Raw genomic sequence first — 22,684 nt, 5'->3', positions numbered from 1 at the left:
TTACTGTTTCAAAGGGAGAGAAAAAGAGACAGAGGTGTTGACTCTGAAAAGCTTTGTAGAAAACTCATCACGAGTGTATGGACTAAGAAGCATCACCCATACTCCAACAAGACTGAACCAAATCATGCCAGACAATAACAAGACCAATGCTGCTGGTGCTACATCTTCAGGAAAAGAAATAGACTCATACAACTCAATTCTCTTCCTGCCTTCACTGAACAGAAGAGCAAGAGTAGAAGACAAGAGTACAAGAAGTTGAAGATGTTTATCTTTTTTCTGAACCTTGAGTGATGTGAAAAAGGGAAATGGAGAAAACATCTTTAAAATACTGTCTGCTCTTTCGTAGTAACCTGCATTTCCCTTTTATCTTCTAAAAAGGCACAGGAGTTAATGTAGGAGTTATAAACTACTATTCTCAGAGCAACAGTCACTGGGAGTAGCCCATGGATGAGAAGACCATTAATTTGAACAGCTTTATTACAAGCTAAACTGGAAACTCAGCACGCAACAAGGATTACTGCTTAGCATTTTGGCATATATTTTTTATTTTCTGATAAAACTCAAAGTATTCTAAGTTAACCTTGCAGAGTAAGGATATATTTTATTTTTCCCACCAAACACCAGAAATGTATAAAACACAATGTCACTGAAGAGGCTATATACAAACCTCTCCAACCCACACCAATCCATACAAAATCCATTCTAATCTATGTATATTAATTCTTTCATCCACAGTAGAAATACCCAAAAGTCTATAAAAGTGCCTTAAAAAGACAACCTTGAATCCAAAGAAGGTAAGCTTTTGAAACAGCTGTGGACACACACTGCATGGAATTATTCTGAAAATGCACGTGGCATTTTTGAGACATCACTTGAAAAGCATGATCCTAATTTATTTTATTTTGGAAGGACAAAACTCATTCCATATAGAGATATAGGTCATTTTTGGCAATGTACATGGCATAATTAACCCAAGTAATCAGCAAATGATGGTATCTCAAGTTACAGAGTATCGAAGTATTGCCAAACACTGACTTCGTGAAGGCAATAGCTACCAGGGCTTATAAAACACCATGGGTTTTTTTGGTATTTTTTTCCAGAAGTTCCCACAGCTCTGTGTATTAGGCCACCAGAGAGCAATCCCACACTCATAAGCAAGAAACAAGCAGGGACAGTAGGGTGGGAATCCTTCTGAGGACGTAAGTCAAGGCTCCAGAGTAAAAATGGGTACAAAATCCAAACATCTACCAAAAAGTCTTTCTTTATCCTCACAAACACACCACATCTCTATCTGATTCCTGTACTGGGTTACTAAAATAGATGATGCTAAAAAGAGCTTTTATAATACTTTTGTCTGGCATGAACATAGCTTAACTAGTTACAGAGGCAAGGAATTTCAAATGGAACTATGAGCTAAGGCAGTGCTCAGAACTCTGAAAGGAGACTCAGACAACATCCTTGGAACTTCTTTAGTACCATCAACAGTAGAGTAAATCTAAAAGTATTTATGAAGCACTTATGTCAGTTCAGTGCAGCTCATGGTTTATATTGTAATCCCTGATAAACATCTGGGCAGTGAAGGACATCTCATGAAAATGTAAATGTCATCTTGTTATCTCTCTTACAGGATAAAATTACATATTTAATGTGTAAAAGCAATAGGACAAAGCAGAGACATGAAAATACAGATTTTCAGAAGAACACTAATAAAATAGAATCTTGGGCCTCCTTAAGTATTTTAATGCATAACCTTAAAGAAGAAATCATAAAATGAAGTACACAACTTATTAATTTATCTAAGTTTTATGACTATTTGCAGGCAACTATGAGAGAAAGAAAAAAAAGCTTAGTTTTTCAAACACGCAGTATTCCTAAATACACAATAATAGGAAATTATTTTTAAAATTATATATGAAAATTATGTAATTCTATGAAATACTCTTGTTTTGGCACTTGAAAAATATGTTTTTTAAAAAAATATAACTGTAGGGAAAATTCTGCTGAGAGCTTACCTATTTACACCTGGTTGTTAATTTGAAAGATCAGTATTCAATAACCACTGTTTCAAAAACAGTCACTTTTCAGTGGGCTGTGGAGGAAAAAGTATGAATATTCATGCAAAGGAATACAGGATGCCTTACCCTGAGCCTCTGAACTTGACAACCTTGTTTCTCTGTCATCTTCAGAAAGTGACTGAAGTTCGATTCATCAAGCAGGATATACACTGCAATCCCTCTAGCAGATGCCTCCACGATTTCTCTAAAAATATCCACATCTGTAAACATATCCATAACAATGGCAATGACCTGAATGAAACAGGAAAGACATAAATTATTGTATTGTGTCAACTCATATACAGAATTTTTCACTGAAGCCTCCACTGAGCAGCTAATACACTAATATTTTTTACACATTAAAATGTTCTATTTTCTATGTTGCTCCACTTAACCTGAAGGTTTTCAAGGCCACCGGATCTTCTTTTTGAGAAATCAAGTGATCACCTATGTGATGTTTGTCACAAGTACCAAAGTCCAGACAAATGCTGTGTTGTGGGCTGTCTTGGTTTCATCTGGAATCAAGTTGATTTTGTTCCTAATAGATGGTACAGTGATGTGATTGGGATTTAGTATAAGAATAATGTTAATAACAAACTGATGTGGTTGTTGCTAAGTAGCGGTTATCCCAAGTGAAGGACTTTTCAGTGTTCCATGCTCTGCCAGTGAGCAGGTGCATAAGAAACCGTGAGGAAGCACAATTAGGACAGCTGACCCAGACTGGCCAGAGGGATATTCCACACTGCAGAATGTCATGGTCAGTGTATAAACTGAGGGGAGCTGGCTGCTCAGGGACAATAGCTGCTCAGGGACTATCAGGGCATTGGTCAGTGAGTGGTGAGCAACTATAATGTGCATCACTTGTCTTCTTAGGTTTTACCTCTCTTTCTCTCTCTTTCCTTTTACATACAATTATTGTTATAATTACCAGTAGCATCCTTATATCATTACTACTATATTATTACTTTGCTTCAATTATTAAACTCTTCTTGTCTCGATCCACAAGACTTTACTTCTTTCCAATTTTCTCCTCCATCCCACTAAGGGGGTGAATGAGCAAGTGGGTGTGTGGAAGTTCGTTGCTGGCAGGGGTTAAACTATGGCGTGGTGTGTGTAGCGACTGGTTTTATGAGGAAAAGGAAACCCAGTATAAGAAAAAGCGAGGGAAAATCAGCAATATGAAGGCTGTGGAAAAACCTTCAAAACAAACCGCAATTTTCAGAAAAAAAATCAGATAAATTTTTTGTGCATGGGTCTTCTCAATCTTTCATAATTTTCTCTAAAGCCAATGGCTCACGATCTTGAAGTAGCTATTAAGCAGACACTGAAGAGCTGGAGGCACTCTTACTAGGACGAAATCTCCTCAGCTCGTGAGAGCTTGGGTCAAGAGGATCAGCATGCTGAACACCAGCTACCAACACCCTTCAATCCACAGCATAAAGTAAATATGTCTGATTTGTAAAAGCAATGTCCCTCTAGTGGTATTTTGGAGAAATATATATATATATAGAGAGAGAGAGAGAGACAGAGAGAGAGAGAGAGAAATATAGATAGAAATCTTGTACTGTTGACATATCATTAGTAATTTGGGATTACTGTTAAAACGTGAAAGGAAATAAAAGGAAGAACCAGTGTCTGTGCAACTTTTAAATGTAGTATTTTCATCCACTACAGTTTTCATGAAAAGTTCCAGTAAGATATCTTGGGTGCAAATTCAAACCAAATAAAACCTTTCACAGATATCAGAGCAGGTTTTACCACTTTCACTAATCTTTAAGCTACCTGTACATCAACTTTAAAGGTGTAATTGTAAAGTTGAAAGCCCTCATCTTATTCTGGCACTGAAATATTTACCTCACTCAGGTAAATGCTGTTGCGCACAATCAGGTAAAAGTTATGTCTTCAGTCAGTTGTACAAATTACCTTTTTTGAATCCCACCTGCTTAGAACTAAAAGTTTCATTTACACCAAACGTATTTAAATCACTAGAAATATGAGAGATGACTTACATAAAATAAAAGTAAAATAACAATAAAAATAATTAGAAAAGGTAAAAAGACAACTCCTGAATAAAAGAAAAGGAACAAACTTGGCCTCTTCATTACACGTCACCTGGAAATAAACAGTCTTTACAAATCCAACACTCAGAGAAGAACTGAGCAGCATCAAAGAATTCCATTCTTTCAAAAATCTTAGGTAATATGCCAATGAACTATCTAATTTTCTTTATTGACTTTCTGAAAGTAGAACATAAACATGTTTTTCTTCGGTACAGAATCTAGTTCTTTACCTAAGGACTGAAAACAAGAATGTTTATCTTGACTCCAAAGATCTCATCACTTTCAGACAGCACCTTCTGCTTGGTCTGTTCCTGAGATACATGGTGTTAAGTGAACAAGCCAACCCTATTTATTCATCTGTCTTCTTTCACTTGCATCTGAGAGGAAAACTGCCAAGACAGATAAGGCATGGTAGGTAAAAAGACCAAAAAATAATCTGTTCTCAAATAGTCTGTTTCATTACCTGTGTCCCCCTTCCTCTGAACTCCCTAATTTCTTCCTAGGCTTTCCTTTTCTTCGTATCTTCAAGAAATGGGTGCTCATTGTATTCTAGGATTAACTTAAATGTAAGAGAAAAATCCTGAATGGATTCATTAGCGTGCACTTATACAAGTACATGAAATATTCAAAACCCACAGCACAGCCCACAAAAATCATTCTAACACTTTCCTATGGCAGATATCTAAGATATCCACATGTTTGCAGCATTTTGTGGTTGCAAAGACTGCTAAACTAGAAAGATGCAGAAAAACCCCACAAGAATGTGTCATAAAAACTAAAACCTGGCACTGACTAGAATGGCCATATCTATCTTTATGAAGAGGAAGGTATAGAAATAAACACATAAGCAAGCAGGCTAGTAAGCTGGTGACATAAGAAGGATGCATATGTGCACTATAATGAAGATACTTCACTTGGGAATGAACAGGGGACCTTCTTTGTCTTCACTAGTAGAATTGTTCTTAAGCTTATTAAATCTGGAGCAGTTCTGCAAAGCATCAAGTAGTCTTGGAAGAAAAAGGAGGTTTTTTCAAAACCTTTTCAAAACAAATTCCAGAGCTGGAATAGGGAATATATTTTGAAACCTGAAGCTTGTGCTGTCTGAAAGGTCCTTACCAGAATTTGGGTACATAGATGCAAAGTCATAGTCATGATCTGACAACCAAATGGGCATCCATTTGTGCATTCCCTACAAACCAGAGGTGACTCTTGTTGAATATCTTCATTACTATTAGCAACACTCAACTGATCTACTAAACACAAACATAATTAGGCTTGCCTGCTGGAGAAGAATGCCAAATTTGAACAATGTATATGATACATACAATATGTAAACAGTAGTTATAAGGTCATTTTGACATTGTGATAAGTGTTATAAAATAGTGATAAGGTCATTTCTGCACACTTATTTCCATAAACCAAAATAGATGTTTGACCATAAACTATAGGTTTTGACTCAAAAGGAGTGGATTAGTGGATTCCATAAAGGTTATGGAACAGTCTGGCCTTTAAATGTATTAACGTTATTTTTTCACCCTTTTTTCTTTTTTTTCCTCCTTTTAATAGGGGTGTGTGTACATTTCCCCATTTGCCTACTTTGCAGCAGATGGGATTATTGCTCATGGGAAAAAACAAAGCAAATATGATATTCAGGGTCCCCAAGTTTTGATTAATTAGGAGATCAAGATTAGGAAATTACTTCAGTGAGGTATACTATAATGTGTACCTACCTTTAATTAAAGCTGCAACAACACCTGCAGGATTAGTTACTTGCTGCATCACTTCAGAAGAAAATACTTCACTACTGTGTTTTTACATTTGTTTTTGCAATTGCAGATCTAATTTCCACCCTGGTACTTACAAGAATACAACAGTGAATTCCAGCAAGGAAGAACAACTGATATAACTCAAACTGCAGAAATTGATCAGAAAATTGCCTATTCCATAAAATCTGTTTCTTTTGGGTACAACAATACTATTCTGAGTCAAGAAAAACTCCTCAAGGCAGAAGGCTCTAGTGTCATACAGGAGACTTCCTTACAATCTGCCATTTTTTTTCCAAAGCTTGTTTTCCACAATACAAAGACCTTTTTAAAAGGGACCACTCGTGTTTTTGAAGCAAATACAATGGCCTTCCAACCATTCCAGGAAAACTGGATGGGTACAGCATTTTTTTGATGAAAGCACCAGAATTCTGTGAATACTTTCCAAACCTTGTTGAACTGATTACCACCTCAATCAAAAATGACCCTCATTTGGGAACAGCTAAGCATGTTACACTTCCAGGGAGGAGAAAATAACTGGCAGATAAGACACTTGCTGTGCACATCACGTAACACTGAAATTATGCACAGCAAGGGGGAGCTACCACCACCTGGGCAGGTATTAGAAGAGCACATTTCAATGATCAACTAAAAGTGAAGACAGTGCAGAAAACAGTTTTTATGCTAGTTTTCTTCTCCCAAAATTAAACTTAAATAATCTTTGATTGTAATATTTTTATCTTATCTACCCATTCTTTTATTTTTTTTAAAGCGATGAATGTATTTTTAGCTTAAAATTTGGTTTCAATGACATCCTTACAAAAGAAGAAAATCTGCTAGTCAATAAGCACAAAATTACTCCCAATAAATCTGACAGTATGCTCATCTGAAAGCAGCAGTAGAGCCACATGCTATTATTCTTCTTATTGTCTTGACACTAAGACTTTGCTTTGCAACAGAAAAGTAAACTATACACTCTGCTTTGGCATTTAAAGAACATGTATATACAGACAGGAAAGTATAATTTTGTTGAACAGCACCATTTTTATGCAAATATCCTAAACCATATTTTTCAGTAAACTGAATTACTTAATTTGCATATTGGTGAGGAAAGTACCATTTTAAAGCTTGGTATCTCTAAACGATCATCCCTTTAATACAGTGATCTTTTCATTCTTTCAAAGCTCTTAATAATCTTCAATTTCGGTAAATGACCAACTCCTACACAAAGTACCAGTGACAAGGTTCATGAGAGAGACATAAATCTGTTTTGAAGGTTAAAATGAACAGCTATAGCTGAAATACCCTCCATATCCTCGCTAAACAGGAGATTAGGCACATGGTAACATGGCAACAGAGTGCAGAGTAAATGGAGGCCAGTGTTCAGTTCCATGGCACCTATTATGCTACAGGATAAGTTATTGCTAGTTTGGGCCCATTGGTGTGCATTGTATTTGCTTAGATGGTTCTCACCTTCAGAAACAAACTCCATTCAGAGGCTTATCTAGAAAGAACTTGCCAATCCCAACAGTTACACTTATCACTGAACAACTGAGCGTGTCCCGGGGAGGGCCACCAAGAGGGCACTTGCCCTGTGCAGACTACTTGAAGGAGCTGGGTTGTTCATCCTGGAGCAAAGATGGCTTCAAGGAATCTTACAGCAGTTCCTGCTACTTTACAGGGAAATTCTCGAGGGATAAAGTCTGGTTCTTTGCAGTGGGGGCAGGACAAAAGACAATGGTCAAACCCAAACAAGAACTGTTCTGACTGGATATAGGGAAACCCCCTTATTCCCATGAGGATACCCCAGGAGGAGAGCAGGTTACCCAGAGCGGTCCAGTTTCCATCCTTGGAGGTTTTCAAGACCCATCTGGATAAAGCCCTGGCTAACCTGCTCAGATACTACCACTAGCCATGCTTTAAACAGGAGGCTGGGCTGGAGACTTCCAACTGACCAAAGGCTACAACTCAATGATTCAGAGATCTTCACTCCCATCACTGTCAAAATGAAAGCAAATTTTGCCATGTTTGGTAGTAATTATAAAATCTTCTGTGAGGATTTAAGAAAACAGAGACTATAAAAAGAGAATGCTGAGAAATAAAGTTTTTCTGTTTTACTTCTTCCATTTTTGATAAGAAAAAAAAAAGTGGATTTTAATCTTCATTGACTTTTAGGACATCAGAATCAACCTTTTAATAGGTGTGTGCTGAAATTCAAGCATAAATGTAACAAAAGGCCTTTACTGGTAGTGCTCAGTAAGTCTATTTTGTGTACCCTTGACAGTTTCATTATCTCAGCATTACCACGTCTTTCACAAATATGAATTATGATTCTCTAGGTTATATATCGCAGTGTGTGTCATTTAACAACTCTTTTGCTATAAACAGTGAAAATACAGAAGTCCTCTACTAAAACTGCTTCCTTAGGGCAGGTTTTACTAGAGACACCTACCAATATCAATAACCTAGTAGGGAATAATGCTGAAGACATAGCCTACACTGCAAGAGTATTGATTTTTTGTAACCTACATGCAGCTTATTTTGGGCAATATATGACAAAAATCCATATTGCTGTGCAGTGCTTTTAAATGTCAGCACCCTTTCTCACCCCAAGAACAAAGAACCACATCCCAACAGAATTATTAATTCTATTTCCATTGACTTTTTCTCTGTTACTTCAGTCCTCTTTTTGCAGATCTCTGTTTTGGGGAGAATCCCTTTGTGGCACAGGCTCAGTGCTATCTGAGTAAAGCCCTTCTCAGAGAGCAGGCAAATGCAACAGTGCAGAAGGAGTGCATGTACCATGCTGTTAGGAACAGGAGGCAGGCAGCAAACTGACTGGTGAGATTCTGGCATCATAAGAGACAAATCTGGTGATCAATGCAGACATCTTTCCCTCTAGTAAGCTACTTAATATGTCCCACAAATCATTTTGGGTTTTTTTTTTACCAATACTATTACGTTGGTTTTTATGGTTGAGAGTTTAGATCCAGTTTATGTTTTCTGACAATTCATATTAACAGCTCTCTAATAAATCTTCTGTTATCCTTACTTTCTGGCACTGTTGCTCACACCAGAGTGCTTCTAAGACAAAAGTTCATTAATTTGGTATTAATGTGCGAAATTGAAGACAGCCCTGAAATGCCTTGCACAACACATCCTTTCATTGCAATGTGTACTTTGAAACCCTTCGTGCTGGATAAATTGCTGAGGTCCCACAACACAGTAACAGATGAGAAGTCTTGCAATAAAGTTCCAAAGTGTAATATAATGAGGGGAGCCTTGCTCTGTAAATACAGCTTAATACAATAATATAAATAGTAATCAACCATCTGAGTATTTTCCATTCTCCTACAATTTCTGTGGCAATATAATGGAACAAATACTGAGATGATTTATACCTATGCAACATTCATGAAATTAATGTCACTACTTGTTGCATTGTCACTACTTGTATTATCATCATAATTGACCCCCTGAGTTCTTGTTTAATATATTTAATTTGGCTCTACAGACACAGAGTGATAGACAATAACTATGCAGTATACTTGGAAATGTTCTTCCATTATTGCATTCTTTAAAAGCAATTTAATTAACTACAGGGTAAAGTCACTTCATTATTACAGGCAGCTACACCACCTCAGAATCAGGTATCCTAGCCCTCACTATCCTTCTTTTCCTTCTCCTGCTCCAAAATATTTCTACCATTTATTCTGAGGATAGAAAAACAGGCTCTCAGAACTGAGTACACCTTCTGTTCCGATCACCAAGCCTCACTTTATCATGTCACGTATCACCCACAAAACCTAATAATTTTAAAGTAAAAACTTAGTGTGTATGGAATAAAAAATAACTTCCAACAAGTGCATTAGAAGTCTTCAATAACCTCAACAGCTTCTCTGTGCAACAGGACGTCAGAAAAGCTCAACACCAACAAAACATCATATAAATAAGTTCACTGTCCAGAAAACATAAACTAAACTTTTAGCTATCTCCTGCAATAGAAGAAAAAACAATGCAAACTACTAGAAAATTATGAAGGCAGGTAACCACATAAGGCAATGTGGTTAAAACTACAAATAGTTTTAACTGTGTTTACCTGTGTAATCCAAATGGTAAAGCCTTATCTGTTCTGTCCAAGAAACACACAGAAAAGATGTGCAGTAGAGGAACTTTCTAGCTATCAATAACAGGGGAAAATGTTCTGATTCTGTCAGCAAAGACTAATATGACAGTAAAATAGGAGCTCTGAGAAAGGATGCAATTTTACTTTGTAAAACATCAAGAAGATCATTTTTTTACAATGAACAATTCTCTTAAAATTACATGAGAATTCTGTCTGTTGCTCAATTTTGCAACTTTTGTATAGATTAATATGTCTAAAAAAAGCAGATCTGAAGATCAGCATTAGCTCTTCAACAGGTGAAACTAAAACCAAAACAAAAGTAAAGTTCTCTGAAATTTAATTAAGATTGTTTTCTCTGAAAAGTGAATGTACAGAAGCCTTCTGCATTACCTTTCAGAAAGCTATTGCCGGCCAGGCTAGCAAGTCATACATACAACATCTTAAAGTGATGCCTCCTCTGTTACCTGTTGAAATTCACCCAACTGGGAACTTTATCTTGCAAAACTTATGGGAGAGAGCTACATTAATTCTATAAATGTGATCTTTATCTATGGGTTTGGAAGTTGCTATTCCGGCTGAAGGATTAGTAAGAACTCATTGTGAGCCACCCAAATTACAGGAGACACCACCTCGCTCTAGCCAGCAGCAGAGGCAGTAATTCCTGTGAAGCTTTACTTCCACATGTGCAGAATTAAGTGTCAGCAAGTCATGGCAAGGAGAAGATGGAAGGGGATATTCCAGGGATTCTTCATGGGGACTTTCCAAAGAGCATTTATAAACCTAATCCTTGGAATGAAGGATCTGCAAAGAAACAGCTGCTGTTCAGCGCTAGGCCCACCATAGACAAGAAAATATTTACCTAAATCTGCAAAAATCTGTCATGTATAATTAGAACCACAAACGTTCACAATGCTCAGTTTTAACACTTTCCTTCCTGCTTGCAATTCTCCCATCAACAACTAAAATGCTTTTGATATTTAGCAAGCAAGTTTTGTTGTCTCACTGAGAACAGAAGCAGATGAAGGTCCTACAGAGAAGGACAAAAGGCAGCAGAGAATATCCTTGGCAAGATGGAGGGGACGCATTAGGGACCTTACTCTGCACTTTCTCCTCTTGCCACTGATATTGCTGCTGTATTCCCAGTGCCATGTGGGCTGCAGCTGGTTGGGTAGCAAGATTCTAATATTTGTATTTAGCTCTTGAGAATGTTCATATTCAGTTGTTATGCTGAGAAGCTGCCAAGCTTTTTCTGAGGAAAGCAAACAGAAAGGAAATGCCAGGATTTCTGACGGCCTACGACTCTGCTACACCACAATGGAAATTCATGACAAAAATGAAAGGTACTTCTCTAGCCTCCGGCTTTCTCTATGATGAATTTCAAAGACTTGCTGCTTCAGATTAATTTTTTTTTATTTAAAATAGTATTCATAGCTTCAATATGTGGGTTCTCATGGAATCCCTTAATATTTAGTGAATGTTTAAGCTACTTGAATTAATATTTTAATGTTATACTTTTTATTTTGAATTAGTTTATAAGTAGAATTACTTACTTATTCATCTGTGCAGTATTTAGTGACTGCACAAAAACAAACAATGCACAAATATGTGATAAGCCTTAATTATTTTATTTAAAATCCCAGTAACATGAGCTGACCACTGCAAGGTTAAAAACTCTTTCAATACCTGAAATTATTATCTCTCACCTGAGAATAAGGGAAAGGGACACTTCAAAGGCAGGGAGGATAGGGGAAAAGCAAAGGGACAAGAACATTTTTCAAAATGTACTAAAATTGTCCTTCAAATTACTCCTGCTTAAAAATGCTCCTCATGCCACAGTAAACTAGATTGGCCATTCTAAGGGCCCTTTCTGTGATTTTTTTCAATAAATATTAAAATAATTAACTGCTTTTCAAAGAATCAAAGGAAATGTATGAGATTTCAGCTGATCTAGGTAACAACTCTTGAGAATATTTTGGGGGTTTGCCACCTTTAACAGTACATTTTGGTGGGATTTCTTAGATTGGGATGGCTAATGTTCTGAGTCAGTCTGCCTTCCCACTGACTGACTTGGTTTCCTCAAGAGTCCTGTATACATTTTCAACACTCAACCATCTTTCCTGGGAGTTTATATATTGAAAAATTCTAGACAATGTATAAAACCCCACAATATGAATGAACATTTACAGGCTGGAAACTTTAATCTATAAAAAAGTATTTCTGGAAGTATGGAACTTTGCTGGCATTTGTTAATTAGTCACTTGGATACAATGAAAGATTCTCTTCATCAAAGGCAGATTTATAGGAAGAAGAGATGATTCAGACCAACTTTTCTAGACCAGGAAGGATCATTTTACTTTTAAGTTTGCTTATGTAAGAGCCGTGTTCTGTTTGTCATCTTTGAGACTTTAACACTAAACTCATTTCTGAAACTAAATTAAATGGGAGGAGCTGAATATCTAATATTTGTATTTTATAAATAAGCTACATATTTAAAATATTCTGCATGGGTTTCAATGCTTCTGCTAGTGTGTACATATATCAGACAAAAAAAAAATCCAGAAAAACATAACTATTGTATGATACTGTTCAATTGTATAATACTGCCTGAAATCCCTTGCTCTTGCTTAAAAGAATAAGTAGGTACAACAGATACAACTTGCACAGAAAAGAATCCAAAAAGAAAAGCAGATACATATCACAGGGGTGGAAACAGTGCTGACTGACTCCATAGTAGATGCTGGAAAAGAATGGAGTTAGTTTGTCCCAAAAGCAGGAAACACTTATTTTTGCAGTTCTATGCACATGAAAATTTTGGTGTATCCAAGTCAGCAGACAAACCTGATGTGTTTCAGAGTGGCTTATGATTCAGAAAGATACACCTTGGAATGTCTATATACAGTACATTAAGCACACTCCACATGGATGGCCTATCAACATTTTTAGCAAGCAGAAAATGAAACGCATACAGTTGTATGTACTGTATTGTTCAGTTCATGAGTCTTATACCAGCGTGACCTTGCATCAAGTAAAAATAAATTCCTTGATGCAAGTAATAATAATATTATACTTATATATATACAGTATAATATTATATTATAATATATATTATTAAATAATAATAATAATAGTGATAATAATAGTAATAATAATAAAAAATAATAATAAATGCAAATTTATGCAAAGACGAATATTTTCTAACATGGAAGACATAGCATCCAAGAGAAAACAAATCTATTTCCATAGGCAGTGCCCAATTAAAACAAAAGAAAACAAAAAACAACCAACCAACCATAAGTTAAATCACCAGATTTCAAATCAGTGAAAGGCTGCTGACCAATGAGCATGACCTGATTATATAGCTGACTTAATGACCTTAATACTGAGAAACAAGTCCTAGTAATATCATTAATTCTTGAAGGCCAGTCCTCTATAGACACTCAAAACTTCTTCCAAGAGGTAGACTGCGTAAGGAACACTGGAAGAGAAAGTGTTTCAGACATGTAGAAGAAAAAGAGAAATAAAAAATTGTGAGTCCTTGCAGAAGACATTGTTATATGTCCATAGAACCCCAAATGAGACTAGAACTAATTCTGGTTAAAAACCTCCTCTAGTTCATGGTCTAGAGGAGGTAATACCAAAGTGAAGAAAGGAAGCCTCAACAGAGGCTTCTGTTAGTCTTTGGAAAGTAGTGGCATAATTTCATTGTCTTTAGGTTAAGAAGGTTATGAAGAAACATTGCAGTCTACTGCAATAGAATAGTTCTTTGTTGCAGCTGCAATTAGCAGACCTGGATGGTTCACATGCAAGACAGCAAAACAATTTTGCTGTTGGTCATTGTTAATTAAACTTTTAAGTATCAGGGAAATAATATTTATGGCCACAATTCAAAAAACAGCTTGATGACCCAAGCTTAGTTGCTCAGCCTGACTTCTGAAAGGAAAACCAACACAAGAGTCGATTAATACAGAAATGAAGGCTAATCACATATTTAGGGAAGGATAAATGGGAAAACACCTTTTCAAATATTGCTTATTTCATCCTTTTTCGAAACACAGCTTTTGTATTCAGCTTCATACATGTTATTGAAAGTCAGTAGTAGACACATGAGGTACACACACTTAAGGACTGGTTACTGGCCAGATGTTTAAAGCAGTTGTCATGTATTTCTAGCATCCTGCAAAGCTCAATGATATTAAAGATTTTCATACTGTTGTCACAAAAGGGGAAGCAAACCCATTATAATGTACAGATTATTACGGACTATTTCTGTTTCCCCTTCCTTCTGTGACTGCCTTTTTCTTACTTCCCTCTTCCCTCTCCTTCCCCCCTACCACTTCAAGCCCTTAATTCTTTCTTTCTCCCTTCTTCCCCTTTCAAGGGAGGAACTCCAAACTCATTTAAATTTGAGACTGAAAAACACACTGATATTGGATACTGAATGTGGGCTTAAAATCGGTTCCTACATGTTTTATACGAGCTTAAAAATACTCCCCTTTTTATTCCATATTTTATGACTATACTCTTATGATATTCGCTATAAAGCTTTTGATTCCTGCTACAACTACTATTTGCTTCAATGACACTAATTTCAAGTTCTATAGATGTACCTAAGTATGTTTAAAGAGGTCAACCCAAGCAGTAATATGGTTAAAGTAAACCAGAAAAATAGAGAAAGTGGGCTGTTTAAAATTACTGGTCTCAGGTCAGTGATGGGTCAGTATAAAGGAAAGTCAGTGATCCTCTGGTATAAATAAGAGAGGATGAATAATGAAAAGTTTCTGGAGGGTTTAGCTCTGCCAGATTCTCTGTTCACCTTTAACATTTTTCCAGTTTAGCTAGATGACATAGTAAAATGCATTTATTTATAAGTAAAAATAGCATGCCTGGACAACACCTGTAGTAACATTTATGTTGAAAAAAAAGCAACAGCAGTGATAATAATAAGCATTCTGAAACATATATTACATACATAATGTATGCCTGCCCAAGTCCATATGGCATATAATTATATCTGAATGCCAGTAAATAACCCAATCAGATGGCTTAAACTATTTACTTTTTTAAACATGCTGCCAATTGAGCAGGAACCTTCCCTGATACTCATGAGATGCAGATTACACCGCCTGGTCATAGAGCAGCCACAGCTACTTGTGCAACATATTGCTAATGACTGTGTGCAGGCAGACTGCATTTCAATTTCACCTATTTTAAAGACAGGTTTTGAAACTAATTAATTAATTGTTGTCTGCAAATCATGTTAAGGTCCTCAGGTGAAATCCATTACCCTGGCATGCTAGATTATTTATTATAGATTAAATAAAAAAGGAAAAAATAATTGCAGACTAGTCTGAAAGCATCAGCAGAATGTCCTAGAGATAAGAAAAGATTAAGCTTGTTAATAAGTAATTATGTGCAGCTTTTCAGGAAAAAAACAGATTCAAATTTTTATGCACAATAACATATGGAGCAAGGTGTCTGAAATAGTAGGGAAGCAATTATAAAAACCCTGCTCAAACCTCCCATGAAGCAAACTGAAATGAAGAAGATAAGTAATGCTGCAATTCTTGTAGCCCCAGTGGAGTGAATAGTGAATTGGAACTAAACAAAGTACTAAACAGAATTTAATTCCTGAATCAAATGCAGCACTTAAAAAATAAAACAATAAAAGAATTACAAGTAAAATTATCATTGAAGAGTTATAATTTCAGTACCAATGCTATGCTTTAAAAGTACTGTCTTTATAAAAACTATTTCAATTCTTAAATCCTTTAAAGGCTTTTAAAGTGAAACCTGACAATTCTTGTTCAAGTGTGAATCTTGTGTAGGTAGTCAAGTATTTGAGGGAACTGCAGGCCAAAGGATAAGAAAGAGCATTCAAAGACAGAAGTGAAAAAAATTTAAAGAAACATTTCCCTCTTACTCATTTCTGCCAGGTTTTTGCTCAGTTGATCTTTTGCCTCTTTGTGAGCTGACTTTTGAATAACCATCTCTGTCAAGCAAGAAGCAATACAGCTTTAGAATTATCTTGGTGACACTATTATTTTCTAAATGCAGTTAGCATCAGCTTTCACTGATCTGCATACAGCTCTTCCACAAGACCACACAAGTATTAATTCATCACTTGCAATTTGATACTGCAATTATGCAAAATCAGAGGAAAGATTATTTGATACTTGTGATACACTCAGATCCAGGTCTTTATAATACTCCATCTTTGCTATCTTCTACTCTTTCCATTTAAATGCAGAAGTTTATTCTTAATAGTTACAAGTTTATTAAGTGTATTTCATAATGTTTTCTTAAATCAGAGACCTAGGCCACTTCCAGGACACATCTGGAGAGGAGCAGACACACAGCCAGGCTGCAAGACTTCCTTCCACGATCCAGATTCCAACTGCCTCAGCCCCAGATGGGCACTACAGTCTGCTCCTCTCATTTTTCTCATTCTCACAAGGATAGGATGCATAATGAAGCACTCATTCAAGAATCATTAAAATGAACTATTATTCAAATAAATGAGTTATCATTGGCCAAGTAACTAAACCCTTTATACTCAACTGAGCTAGTGAACAAGTTAATGGCAAGTTAATAGGGTTTTTAATGGGTGGAAGAAAAACATGTTATGACAAGTCTTCCACTGTACAGTTTTGTGTATGTGAGAGCATTCTTCTTTCTACAAAATATTCCTCCTAATGCACATTGCATGCCAGTTCACACAGAGACACACCTAACCTCCATTTGGGTAATGATAATCAGAGATCTAATCAGGAAGCCTGCTGAACATCTGCAAGAAAGGCAGAACTCCTGCTACAGCACGGTTGTATCCTCCCAAATATCACGGCAGATACCTGAATTTAAGAATGGAAGAAGAAGAAAATCAGTCTCAGGGGCACCTAGTGCAGCTCTTCAGTACCTTTTTTTTACAAGATTCGCTGCGTATTTGCACCAGTGAAACCCCTGCAGCCACAGAACATTTCTGCATTGAGTATCTGCGTACCTCAAGGGTACATATGCTAGGAAACATGAGGGACAGAGAGGAAAATTCACTTCTTTTGCTATCAAAAGCAGAACCTTCTAATAATAAGGAGCGAAAGCAGAAACACCAGTGACCAAACCACCCATGGATTTACATTAAGCTGTGTTCTGTTGGCAAATTGGCTCTGCTGGAAAATGTGCCAAGCATGCTAATAGCTAAATACACTAGATAACTTTAGTTGTTTGAAGTAAGGATGGAGATGAGAACATGCAATATACATCTGTGGAGCAGAGGTGAACATTTTATTCCAAGAACACTTCGTAAAGTGTTGCTTTTTGATGCAAAATAGTGCCTTTCAAACAAATATTTGTTCTTACAAAGTAGCTCTCAGGTCTCAGGAAACATCTTGAGTAACCTGCCTGCTCCAAGTTCGTGCCAGAAAGCCTCTCCCTATACCAGATTGCTATGCTCCCTGTGCATGTTTGCATGCAAGGAATACACACTTTCTGTAGTACAGTGTGCACATGTGCATGTAGAGGGTTACACACATGCACACACACTGACTGAAAAGAACACATTTTATTATTTGTCTCTTTCCATTAGATAAAAAGTTTCAAACCAGCACTGTACTGGCAAAAGGAAAAAAGAGCAATCATTTCAGATGTAGTAACAGGACAGTTTTTATCTTGTTTTCCTGCTTACTTAGAAAGGTGTACATATTTTCCTTCTCTTCAGAGTCTTCTTTCCCTGTAATTCTGAATCTCCTTTGAGATGATGGTGCAGTGTGCACTCACTCAAGATTTGAGTCAGCTGTCAGAAAGGAATTTTTCAGAGTCTATTATAATTTTTGGTTTACTGTGACAAGCAGTTGGTAATTAAAAGATACTCCAGTCTCTTTTCAATCTTAGAAATGCAATATACATAATTTTCACTGACACAGGAACAATTTTTGCAATGAAGTAAGAGTCAGGTATGCAAAGGTAAGACTTTCATGACACTTCTGTCAGTGATATTTGCTGAAATGCAACCTAAATTAGAAACACTATTTCAAGTGAACAACAAAAAAGTTATTTTCATGCTTCTCACTGATGCGTAGAGGAGCATTTTAAGAAAAAAAAGTAACATCAGAAGATGTGCAGATAATGGGAAAGCAAACAACTCTGTTTCATATTAGGATATTACTGAACTATTTCTGCTCGAATGCTCTAAAGCAAACAAACAATCCCATGGACAAAAAAAAATACACAAAAGATTGATGCAAAATATAAAGTTTTAAACCACTGGAAGCACCTGAAAAAAGGCAGATTTCAGCATAAGCTCTTGAAACTCTGTTCCCTACCCCTAGCAAGAGTACCCCAAACTATCTATATATTTTCACAATTCATTCTGAGATTACATTCATATTTATAGATGAAGAGTCTGTGTTCTACAAGAGATTTGTATACATGTCTTCCAAGTCCTAGACCAATGTATTTAATCAGTTGTTTTATATATATTCAGCAAAAATAGAAACATGAAAAAAAAAATTTTTTTTAAAGGATGTAAAAGACCTTTGAATGGAGGTCAATGCAGGGAACTAGAAAACTAGAAAAACATGTAAATCTCTCCCATTTTATCCAGTTCTGGAAGATAATAGCATAGAAATACATTTTTAATAGAGTAATGTTATTGACAACCTCCCAAATCATCCCTGGAGCAACTGAAAAACCAGAAACTTACTGAAATCTGTTTCTATTACTTCTCTGTCATAAAAGACTCTGTAAGAATTACCAGAAAAAATAAGCATCCTTTTTAATTTCTCTTAAATTAACACTTAAATGCGCACAGAAAGCTTTTCATCTGTAAAGCGTGAACCATTCCATAAATAATGGAACATATTGCAGGAATAACATATTGCATCTGTATTTATCTGGGAAACTGAACACATACAGGGGTGTGTGTGTGCATGTCACACTGCTGCCCTGTGCAGGGACACCTGGGTCAGCCCATTGCTAGTGAGCTTTGCCGCTGGAAACGGGCTGGTCACGCTAAGGCGACGCTCCGAGGAGGTGAAGACGCCCTGCTCCTCGCGAGTGTCCTTGTGCACTGACCCCTGCTGCGTGAGCAGTGCTCAGAGGCCAACAGCCAGGGACTGTAGGGAGGCTGAGCATCCCTCCGTCCCTATCAAAGCAACCCCTGCAGCTACGAATCAGCCCGAGCCAAGCCTCACCCTCCAGTCCTGCATTTAGAACTCTCTGCACCTTCTCTTTTGGCTGTCATGTTGAGTGATGAGATACACAAGCAGGAAGCTCAAGCAGGCTTGGTCTGGACATGCAACCTGGGTTTCCTCAAGCAAATTCCATCATTTAGAGAAAAGCGACTGTCCAAAAAAAAAAACCCAAAGCTTATCTGCTGAGCAATTATGAATTAGTTACGCAGTAGTGTTGATGGTAAGACTAGCACCCAGATGTTTTAAGGTCACATTTATTCTAAGTATCAGCTCTTTGAAGATGCAACACTGTCAGGCTTGTGCTGTGCAGGGAGTCAGATGTTGTTATCATTACAGTCCCTTCTGACATCAAAAGCTGTGAATCTCTCAGTTTTATCAGCCTCTGCTGATTCTGCATTCCAGAAACAGCTACAAAGATAAACAGGGAGAGGCCGAACAAGCTATGAGTTCTTAAAGGCTACAAACACTGACCACAGGCTCATGTTCATCCAGCTCTATTTCAAAACAACTTCCAGTAAAACCAATTAGAAAATCGTATCTGAGAAGGAAAACAATGGCAAGGCTCAGGAAGAGGACACGTGAACACAGCATAAGCAGCATTATATAATCAAGAAGTACAGAAGATTGCTTTATACAAAAAAATAGCATTCATTAAAATACCAGAATAACTTCTAGTCTTGGGGGGGAGATCATGTCTCCACAAATGAGTTCAAAACTAAAGGCCTGCCACGGGGATTTTGAGGGGAATGAACCTGAAGCATAGGAATTCCCACTAGATACAGTGTAAAGAGCCACTCCAAATTCCCAGGCACAGGGAACCCCAAAGCATGCCTAAAAACATCAAGGAAGCAAAAACTGCAGATTCTGTGAAACACTGAGGAATATTTTACAACTTGAAAACAAATGAAACATTTAAATTGAAATTTTCTTGGTTTTGTGGTTTTGAACAAATTTGAGAATGGAAGGAAAAAAGACTGTACAGTTTATTACCATTAAAATCCTTCCTGGACAACCTGCTGACCTTCAGGAACCAACCATGACTTTGAAATTAATTAAACTGTCCTACATGAAATACCATTTTCAATTTTCATAATGCATTAATTTAGTTAACTATGTTCATAATTACAATGAAAGATTTCTGGCATACATCATATTCATGGGTGTTCTGCATTTCAGCCTGTGGCAGCTGCTGACAGCAAGCTTTTCAATGAAATTCCAGTGTGTGTGTTTATTTATTTATTTATATAAATATTTTGTAACTTGTTAATACAGATTATTTTAAAAAATGTAATGTCAGTTTTTCCTTTTTCTTTTTTTTTAAATGGGTAAAATTATTTCTCTTATTTATTTTATATATTTTATAAGCATAAAAATGATCCATAGAAAATGCTTTGAATTTTTACTGTTTTGGGCCAAAATCCAATTTAGAGCCACAGATCAGCAAGTTAAAAGCAAACCTGCAATTTAGGACAGTCAGCGAAACTCACTAAAATTGGAAAAAAAAATTAAAGTACTGGATTATTTTTAACTTTTCTGTTACAATGCTTTCTATATTTCCAAATTTCTCCTCATAAGACAAGTAGCTTAAAGTCTAGCCAAAGTGATTTCTTTCATAATCTCCAAACAAGTATATTAAGCCTAATTTTTAGAAACTTCTCCACTGCTAGGACAGCAATGCCTCCAACAGGCATCGAAATACTGATTAAAATTACAAGAAGTAATTTTGTACCATATCAGGGAATTATTTTCTTTAGGAAACATTTTAGATTCTTTACACAAATTCTGTCAAGACTTATCAAAGAGACTGCCCAGATTTAGACCTACTGAGTAAGGAAAAATTATGCTTAAACCCATTTCTGCTTCTTTTTGTATGCACTGCATATATTGTGAATCCCCACACATGCTGTATGACAACAAGCAGCTCTGACTAAGTTCCATTCGAGTTTTTAAGACTAGAAAGTCTGTGTGGACATCAGTGTGAACTGAAAGGCAGCCAACACTGCCACTGTGACTTCTTTAAAACCAGTCAGAAAGATTTCTGTACTTGGAATTAAAATGCCACAGCTTTTTGTTTCTCATTCAGTGTCGTTATTTCCACAATAGGTAACTATTGTGCTCCTAAAATGTTTCAAGAAATGTACTTAGCTGGAATTCCCCCCAAATCTTTAAACACCTAGCTTTCTGTGGTATTTTCAAACTAGTTATATTCTATGGAAAAAAGTCTGACAAGGATTATCTTCTAATGAGGCTTTCAGATAGAAGCTTCAGATAGAGGCTTTCAGCTCTGTAACCTCAGTGCCTGCATTAAAATACTGTTACTATATATTTAAGAAACTTTCCCTTCTCAAATTATCTGTGTTATTGTTATGTGCAGTCTACTACCTTAAAAATAGATAGCTGGGTTATGAACTAGACAGTAACACATTAACCTCAAATGTTTTCTTCTTTTGCTTTATATCTCAAAGGACTACTTTGTATAATTAAATTTAGCAAATAACCCCCTCAGACAGTATGAGCAATGTCTCTGCACAGAATTTAGCGGACTATGAAATTCTGATCCCTAGAATTTTTTGAAACACCACTAAGAAAATTCAAAATAGGTAGACTTACCTATGCACACCCCATTGTATCAACATGTCCTAACTCTTCATTTCTCGAGGTAGCTGTTTTAATTTAAGAATATGGAACATTTAAAAAACAAAATCCATAAACTATTTTGGACAGTTCCACCACAATAACTAAATTTCAGATGTTCACTGCTTATTGGTTTTTCTTTTGCTTTTCTTACTTGCATGCCAACATGCATGAAAAAGTGTGCGTGTGCTTTTTGCAATACATTTTGCAATCATTTTTAAAGCCTTGAGAGTACAAATTGAGAAACTTTTCCATGGAATTTTCCTTGCAGTGCAAGGAAATGTGGCAGAATATAATAAAGCCTGTATCCCCCATATAAAGTGATAAGGTTTGCTAACAGAGCACTTAATAATTTTGGTTGAGGTTATTTACAAGAAACTAAAGAAAAAAGCGTTCTTTGACAGACATTCTATAATGGCAAAATCTGTTCTTGCTCTTTATGTATCAACATGATAAATTAAGCCTCACTCTTGTATTTCTTTTGAAGGGACCAGCCTATCTTCTGTAACTTTGTGCATCCATCCCACATCTGCGGGACCAGGGCCTGAATGCAGGGAGCAGTAAAGAGATGGAATAGCACCTGGGGAAAGGAAAACATTCCCTTGGTTTCATGGCTTTGCTTGGCTTTCAGATATTCAGTTATTCATCAGTTTTTATTTGGAATGAAAGAATTACAGCAGCCTGCTTGAACACCTATTTCGCTTTTTTTAGCTGCTCACAGTGGATGCAATCACCTGAAGATGTAGCTCATTTTGGACTACAAATGTACTGTGGCATGATTTAAGAGAAAGAGATTAATTAAATGTTCAAAATCAAATCCTTAATGATTTATGGCCATATCCCTAGGCATTAATCCTGCAAA

At 36.4% G+C, this 22,684-nt stretch overlaps 1 protein-coding gene across 3 annotated transcripts in view; it reads right to left on the bottom strand.

Moving 5' to 3' along the window:
- Positions 1-22,684, bottom strand: part of SACK1B (scaffolding CK1 anchoring protein B) — a 55,318-nt gene that overhangs the window by 16,444 nt on the left and 16,190 nt on the right. For all 3 annotated transcript variants that reach the window (XM_086876097.1, XM_086876099.1, XM_086876098.1), the window contains exon 3: positions 2,142-2,306. In XM_086876097.1, the coding sequence (XP_086732223.1) occupies positions 2,142-2,306 (165 nt within the window). The remainder of the gene's footprint in view (positions 1-2,141; positions 2,307-22,684) is intronic.

The sequence above is a fragment of the Cyanistes caeruleus genome, chromosome 2 (assembly GCF_971803275.1).
Source record: "Cyanistes caeruleus chromosome 2, bCyaCae1.hap1.1, whole genome shotgun sequence".
In the NCBI taxonomy this organism is placed as follows: domain Eukaryota; kingdom Metazoa; phylum Chordata; class Aves; order Passeriformes; family Paridae; genus Cyanistes; species Cyanistes caeruleus.
The sequence above is the reverse complement of the archived record's forward strand: the minus strand, read 5'-3'. Positions and strand labels throughout refer to the sequence as shown.